Source organism: Oryzias melastigma, linkage group LG17 (assembly GCF_002922805.2).
Source record: "Oryzias melastigma strain HK-1 linkage group LG17, ASM292280v2, whole genome shotgun sequence".
NCBI classification, from domain to species: Eukaryota; Metazoa; Chordata; class Actinopteri; order Beloniformes; family Adrianichthyidae; genus Oryzias; species Oryzias melastigma.
This window is the reverse complement of record NC_050528.1, coordinates 31221662-31229395: the sequence shown is the minus strand read 5'-3', so window position 1 is coordinate 31229395 and position 7734 is coordinate 31221662. Positions and strand designations below refer to the sequence as shown.

At 35.8% G+C, this 7734-nt stretch overlaps 2 protein-coding genes across 3 annotated transcripts in view; both read left to right on the top strand.

The window, feature by feature from the left end:
* LOC112150658 (ETS domain-containing transcription factor ERF-like) overlaps positions 1-6277 on the top strand; it is a 14926-nt gene extending 8649 nt beyond the window's left edge. For both annotated transcript variants that reach the window (XM_024279116.2, XM_024279107.2), the window contains exons 5-6: positions 2466-2550; positions 5381-6277. In XM_024279116.2, the coding sequence (XP_024134884.1) occupies positions 2466-2550; positions 5381-5658 (363 nt within the window). In that variant the 3' untranslated portion in view covers positions 5659-6277. The remainder of the gene's footprint in view (positions 1-2465; positions 2551-5380) is intronic.
* A 190-nt stretch (positions 6278-6467) lies between these two features.
* The window catches only part of lig1 (ligase I, DNA, ATP-dependent), a 62876-nt gene continuing 61609 nt past the window's right edge, over positions 6468-7734 (top strand). Inside the window, exons 1-2 of the mRNA XM_024279094.2 lie at positions 6468-6647; positions 7110-7178. Coding sequence (XP_024134862.1) covers positions 6631-6647; positions 7110-7178 — 86 coding nt within the window. The 5' untranslated portion in view covers positions 6468-6630. The remainder of the gene's footprint in view (positions 6648-7109; positions 7179-7734) is intronic.

Sequence of the window (7734 nt, the reverse complement as noted above, 5' to 3'; positions counted from 1 at the left end):
AGTTAAATTAATATTTTAGCAACGTGCTAGCTTCTTTTTTTTTAACCTAATTTTGCATCTACTGAGGTTCGCTGGCTAATTTAGAGTCAAGCAAAATGTTTTGGGTATCATGCAAATAATTTAAGCACTCTCAGTAAATACTTTTGACAATTTCTTAAAGGGTAACCAAACAGGGAAGTTGGAGTCTGACTCCACCCACAGCCAAAATATGAAAATCCAGTCAGAGGGGTGGGGCTGGGGAACAGGACTGTTCTCACTACTGGAGCTGCAGATCATGACGTGGGACTTCTGAAACTTAAATGGTTTGACCAATCACAAAATTCAACTGTAATACACCGATTCAACCTCTAGGGGCAGCACAAAGACAGTTTTTGACTATATTTTCAAGAATGAAACAAGTTTATTTTATTTGTAAAAAAATTGGCATTGACCAACAGACGGCACTTTTAAAACCCCATTTATAGAAGTCAACAGACAAATAAAGTTGATTTAGGGTTTGGTTACCCTTTAAATTGCCAAAGCATCTTCAGCGACCACATTCACCAGAAAGCATTCACATTAGCATTATTGAAGGTAATGTAACTTTTCTAGTTTAGTCTAGAATTAACTGTAACTGTTGTGCACCAGAAGATAAGAATTTGTGCTTTAAATTTATTCTCATAATAAACCCCTTTTACCATCATTTTTGATTGGTGATCTGAAGTTTTGTTAAAAATCTAAGCACAAATTGAAAAAACTAATGAATTAAAAACAAATTATCCAAAACTACAAACCAATTATTTATTCAAATTATTAGCATTTTTCTTTAAAGCCAAAGAGCCACAATGAAGGGATAAAAGAGCTGCTCGAGGCTCTGGAGCCTCAGGGGGAAGAACCCCGACCCTAAGGGGATAAAGAGGTTCTGGTGTTTGTTGACTGTGTACCTTTTGCAAGAAGTTCTGTTTTATTGCTGCTAGGTTTGAGGAAGCTGGCCCAGGCTCATGCCTTGCTAACATATCATCCTTCAGACGGCTTCAGAAGTGTTTTACTGCATGATGAATGGCATAAAAGCTGGGATTAGAGGTGACGCTCTCTGTCTGTTAAGGTAGAAACAGGCTCCATAAGCTCCGTCCACCCAAAAAGCTCTCTCACTGACTGCAAATGGAAATTCCCCTTTAGACGTAATCCCTCGTCTGGGTTAATTTGGATGGAATGATAAATGTTAGCCGTGTGGAATGGGTTCGTTAGAGAAGGTCCTCCCTGCAGCAGCTTTGGCTTCAGTCCTCAGTAAACTTTCATTCCTGCTTCCAGGAAAATTGGGAATCTCTTTTTTTTCATTACAGATAACGTCTAAGACGCTTTTGTCTCAAACGTTCAGTTTAATGTCTTTCATAAATGCAGGGACAGGAAATAAGGGTGAGTTTGATCACTTTAGCTCCTGGAACACACAGGAACTGCTTTAAAGTGCTGCTCCCATCATCTTTTGATCTGTTGTAGAAACATTTCCAGTGGGCTTTTGATAAAGATTATGACTTTTTAGGACAAAAAAAAAAAAAACTGTCACTGGGTCATAGTTTCTGCAGAGTGGTAGGAGTTCATTAGAAATTCACCTCCCACTGCATGGGTTTTCATCTGATCCAACATGATTTAATGAATAAAAACACAGTTTTAATCTTGAATTCTTTTAAATATGTCCTCCATCATGAGAAAAATGCTGCGTTAACATGTTGAAAACATGATTTCCACTGAAGGGGCTCTTTAAGGTCATATCGGTCAGAAGAAATGTTGAATCTTTGAGACATTTATCATCTAATTCTCTCCCGTTCAATGATGCTACATCATTGTCTCTTTTCTGAGAGACGTGGATCCTAGACTAAAAGGTTTTTTTCTAAATCTGAGGCAGTTATTAACTGTATGTTCTAAAGATGCTCGATCAGGAAGTTCCAGCTTTTCTGCTTCCTATTTGTTTTCTTTCGTTTGCGGAGTTTAAATCTGAACTAAATTTTCAGAGAGTTCCTTTTAGACGATAATGTGTTTCTGTGCCGGCTGACAGCTTGAAAACGATGGCTGGCTTTTGGTCCGCAGGTTTGTCTGGCCTTTCTGGCTTTTGATAAAAAAAATTCACTCAACAGATTGAAAAGAAAAGAAAGTTTCAGCTTCTAAGAAACCTTATTTTGAAATTGTGTAGCTAAAAATAGACACGTTTTCACACCGCAGTGAGTCTGACATGATTTATTTTTCATTCTTTCATTTCTTCTCCCAACAGTTCTGCAGGAATTTTATTGAAAATAACTAAAAATGTTGCTTAGAAATGCAAAGTTCCATTCAGAATCTGCATTTTCTTCACCCCATTTTTGACATTCTGATCCAGCTTTTTTGCTTCCATTGAAGGCATCACATGTACTCAGAGATGTACCCGTCGCTCCTGTGATCTGGGCACACATTTGCATGTTTTTCATTTCCTCCTTCATCCGTCCTTCCTCCAGCTGGTCCACGGCGCCCTGCTTCCCTTCCCTTTCTTCCCGGCTGAAAGCAGCCGTCCTCTCTGCGGAGGGTCAGCGGAGGACAGAGGTGAGACCAGCCCCCCCGGAGCAGACTCTGCTTCTCGTCTATGCCCCATCAGCACAAATACATCCTATCTGAACAGGGAAAACACAGAAATCCCTTTTATTCTGAAAGTTGTAGCAAACTGACCTGAAAAACACAATTCTTGCTCAGGATAATCTGTACAAAAGGATTGAAATTTAAATAACAGTTTTCTTGAATTAATTGGAATAAATTTCTTCATACGATATTCTAAAAGCATCAGTCCAGTTCACAAGTGCGTCCTCTGCATTTTTATTACGTTTGGATCCCACTTTATCAATCATTCTAATCAAACATGTACACTGGGGAAATGTCCCACTCAAAACAAATTAAAAATATGCAACAAAACAGGTTTTTCTCTTATTTTAATGGGAAAAATATTCAAATTGAGCTTGTAGAATATATATTGGTAAGATTTGGCCTTTTAACATGAAATAAATCTTGAAATTAGCAACAAACACTCATATTTAGATATAATACTCTGATCATTGAGTCTTAAAATATGCATGTGTTGTTAAAGCAGGTATATTTATACACTTTTCTCCCCAAATATATCATCCTACTTCATCCTAATTAATGATCTGAACTAATTTAGAAGAATTCCACATTATAAAGTACATTCATCTTAAAAATGTAAGATGAATTATGAGTCATAATAAAATTTCCAGTTTCTCTGATTCAAGCAAATTTGTTCCTTGAAACAAAACTATTCACCATCACAAACAATACTTATGCTTAAAAATATTATAGGAATAAAAAAAAAACAGTTAAATCAGACATTTTGCTTTAAATGGGATGTTTTTAAGGTCAAATGACTCAACAAGATTTTCTAAGATTTATTGTCTTAAAACAATTTGTTGCATCTTGCCGAAAAGTAAATGGTCAATTAATTTTGTCTTATATCAAGTGTAACAAATATTAAAACTAGAAATTTGAAAAAAATATAGATTTTTTTTGTGTTTTTACATTGTAAACAGCCAAAAAAGAACACTCATCTGAAAAAGAAGATCACTAGAAAGTATAAAACTTTCCGTCCATAAAGTAAACCAGTTTTACTAACAATAAATGTTATTATAATATTTAAAAATCTAAAAACATGGAGTTTCAAAAAAGAAAAAAATAAACTAAAAAGGCTAACTGTTATATTGACTTCAAATTAAAAGTTAAACAGCCCAATAATAATAAAATTCTAAGCAAATGGTTTGTATTTCTTATGTTTTTATGGACCTAATTGTAGTTTATTTTAATAATGGTAACAAAAGAACTTGTGTAAATGAGTAAAAATGCCCCATTTTAAAACAAAATGTGAAAAAAAGAGAATCTTCATGTAATCTCATCTTTATAAATCCTCAATAAATTTTATTCTTCAAACATACATTTTTTTGTTTGTTTCCAAAATAGTCCCATTAAATGCCAGTCAAACTTGTCAATATTTAATGAACTTTAAAATAAAATCCTTAAAATTGAATCAAGAATTACAGTGCTATTTGAGTTTTTTGACTCTTAAATCCAGTTTTTCTTTTAAGTTTGAATCAAAAGGATTTGGACTCAGTTTAATGTTTATTTCCTTATTTCTAGATCTTAGCTTTTAATGAGACAAAGCAATTCTTAGCTGCTGATTTTGACAAAAAGTGTAGACAAAAGAGAAATTCAAACAGCTTTTTGCAATGGTCTGTATTGTAAGTGGAGCCTCTTTAAGTGTATTATATTCAATTCAGTTCAATTCAAACACTTTATTTATCCCTGAGGGGCAATTCTATTTCAAATGATACATTAAATGTATTTTAGCTTATTATAAACGAGGAGAATGCTTTTCATTAATGGTTTCAAATCAGAGCTGATTCTTCTCTGCATAAATCCGTATGCACCGAGTCCTTTATGTCCATTAGAAACATCATGGGTTTATTTAAAATTGTGTTTTATTGACATTCATGTCACTTTTCTCCCTCATCAGTGGTTCTGAACCTTCCATCAATCCAGTCTCTATGGAAACGACGATGTTTTCTTTTTGTTTCTGCCTCTGTAACAAAATGTCAAGCATTGTAAAACCTAAAAACTGAGGAATTTAATGAAATAAAAGACTAAAAGAACCTAAAACTGCAGATTCATACAAATGTTACTATTGTCTTTTAACTTAAAATATAATCAAATTAGACTTTTTAAGATTTTTAGGATCTTTTCTGAGCATGAAAGTAAAATATTTCTTTGAGTTTTCATCCATCCATCTTCTTGACCGCTTCTTCCCTTTCGGGGTCACGGGGGTGCCGGAGCCTATCCCGGCTACTGATGGGCGAAGGCGGGGTTCACCCTGGACAGGTCTCCAGTCTGTCTCAGGGCCTCAATCACACACACATTCACTCTCACATTCACTCCTAGGGACAATTTAGAGTCACCAATGAACCTATGAAGCATGTTTTTGGACGGTGGGAGGAAGCCGGAGTCCCCGGTGAAAACCCACGCATGCACGGGGAGAACATGCAAACTCCACACAGAAAGGTCCCAGCCGGGAGTCAAACCAGGGCCTTCTCGCTGTGAGGCAAGAGCGCTAACCACTACGCCACCGTGCAGCCCATCTTTGAGTTTTCTTTTTTTTAATCAGTTATACATTAGAGATTTCCTGTGCTTTTTGTTAAATTAAGAATTATGTTCATTTCACTCTGACTGACCTATTTTTGACCTGCTTTGTGGAAAAAGAGATTCGATACATAATCATTGTCTCTGCCCTCACACCTGTGTCATAGCTGCTCCTTTGAGGGGTGAAATGAACAATTGCCCTTTGTGCTATTGATTTCTGCCCCATTCTGCCTTCTTACAGCCGTGCAGCCTCTGCCTCACCCCTTCTTACTCCCCGTTCCCAAACCCATCGCAGCTCCTCGAGCTCTCCATGGCCCGTTTCCCTTCATCTCCTCTTCTGGGCGTCCGGGGGTCAGCCGGGATGATCCGTGTGAATCAAACTTTATCGGTAACGCGTGGCCTCCGAGGGGCACCACAGGGTGGGACGTGAGCCCCCACATCCAGCAGAGCCTGTTTGGAGCAGAGAAGCTGACGGAAAATCAGAAGGAGGAGCAGAGAGTGGAAAAAGATGAAGAATGAAAAAGTTATCATAATGGACATCTTTGTTTTACTTGCTTTTAGCTGATTGTGATATTTACTTTGTTTTCTGTATTTGTGATTGCAAATAGACAATCTTTGTAGCTATTTATTCAGTCAAGAGTTTCCGTATTTTATGTATGGAAGTATTGCCAGACTAGCTTTGTCAGCACTTTACACCTCACCTGGGACATGGGGCGTGTGTTAGGGTGGACCAAATAAAACAGCACACTCAGCTTACATTATCCAACTATTTGTCTGACATTTCACCAGCCTTGTTCAGACGTCGACAGGAGCTCCATAAATTGTGCAGAAAAAAACTCCCCCTACTGCATGCAGTTACAACTCCAACACAGTAGAGGGCAGTAAGTGTTTCAATGGTCAGGTTTTTCCTCAGAGCATTTGCCGGGAAAAGCTAACCATAAAAGACATCTCACTCTGATTATTTTACTAAAATCTACATTCTTTGTTGTTTAAGTTTAAAGGTTTACTTCATAAAATATTACTGTATTAACCCACACCAACACAAGTGTTTTAATTTTCAAAAGACTTTGTTTAGCTGCTGGTATTTTACATACTGTTTTAGATGTATTTTTTGTGTCAATTGTCCCAAGTCGGATTGTGTGACTTCAACGTATACGTTTTTTTTTTATTTACGAATTTCATGTATTTGTGCTTATTTTCAGTTGCAGTCATAAAATTATGTTTTATTTATCATTTAATGTATGTATTTATTTTTAAATTAGATTATTTTCACAACAGATAATATAATGAATATTTATGTAGAGGAGTAATACATCTTCATTTTTTGTACATCTTTGATTAGGATGTCATTTTGGCGCCGAATATTCTAAGTTAGTTTTGTGATTCTTGAGCGCGGGAGTTTGCGTGTTTGTGTGTGGATGCAGGGTTCGTTCGCAGCCTTGACTTGTAGGTTTTATTCGTCGTGAAGTGAAAGGATTTCTGTGAGCCAACATGCAACGAAGCATCGCGTAAGTTAACATGCATACGGGCTGTTTGTTTCTCTTTACTTTTTTACGTGTGTTTTGATTTTCTAAACATGGTTGTAGAACAACAACGTTTTTTAAGATTAAAATGTGTTTGAATTAAGTTTGTGAAAGTAACGGTCTCGTGTTTGGTATTGCACGCGCCTCATTTGAGCTAGCATACTTTACTGAGTTTAAGCTAACCCTAGCATGATTTAGCACACACAGGCTGATGCGAGTTGTTAGCTCCGACTTTATGTTTGTGTAGATAGACTTTTCTCGTTATAGAAAAATAAATAAACCCACTGTCGCCTAAAGCAACTTTGTCTGGATTACGTCAGAGAAGCTGTAGGGGTTTTAGCTAACAATTACATCTACGTCACAGTAGCATTTGCTGCACCATTCTCTGTTTCTCTGAGACTTCTCTGACCAGGGTCTGCAGTCATGTTAACTATTTCTCTCCATTAGATCATTTTTCCAGCCCAAGAGCAAAGATAAGGACATTCAGAAGAAAGCTAACGACGACCACCTGAAAAAGTAAGTAATTCTATAAAACACAGTAGTATTTCTCTGCCATATGAAAACATTTGCAAAAGGAAAATATTTTTATTTGGTAAAACAAAAAACATAGAAAATTATTAGTGTTGTTATTTTATTAAAAGAAAATGGCAAACCAATATGGTGGCATTTATTTTTTAAAAAGTAAATAATCTGATTGTTGAGCTTTTATTTTGAGAAGAAATTGAATGTATTTTATTAGCAGTAACTGCTATCTTCTATGTTTATGATTGTTGTATAGCAGAAACTAAAACTGTGAAGAAGGTGACTAACCTTTACATAAAAAACAAAGCAAAACAAAGTAGATTCTTATAAAAAGAATATTATACTTTAGATTTATTTTTTTTGCTCACGGTCACATTGTAGACAGAAAAGGAATTGAAAGATCTTTAAAAAGAAAACTTAACCATTGCAACTTTACTGGATTATTTTATCACTAAGAGAAACATTGAAATCTAAAAATATGAAAGTGCACTGAATGTGTCAAACCTGAAATGAATTTTAACTTTTAGAAAACAGAAATAATGACAACATG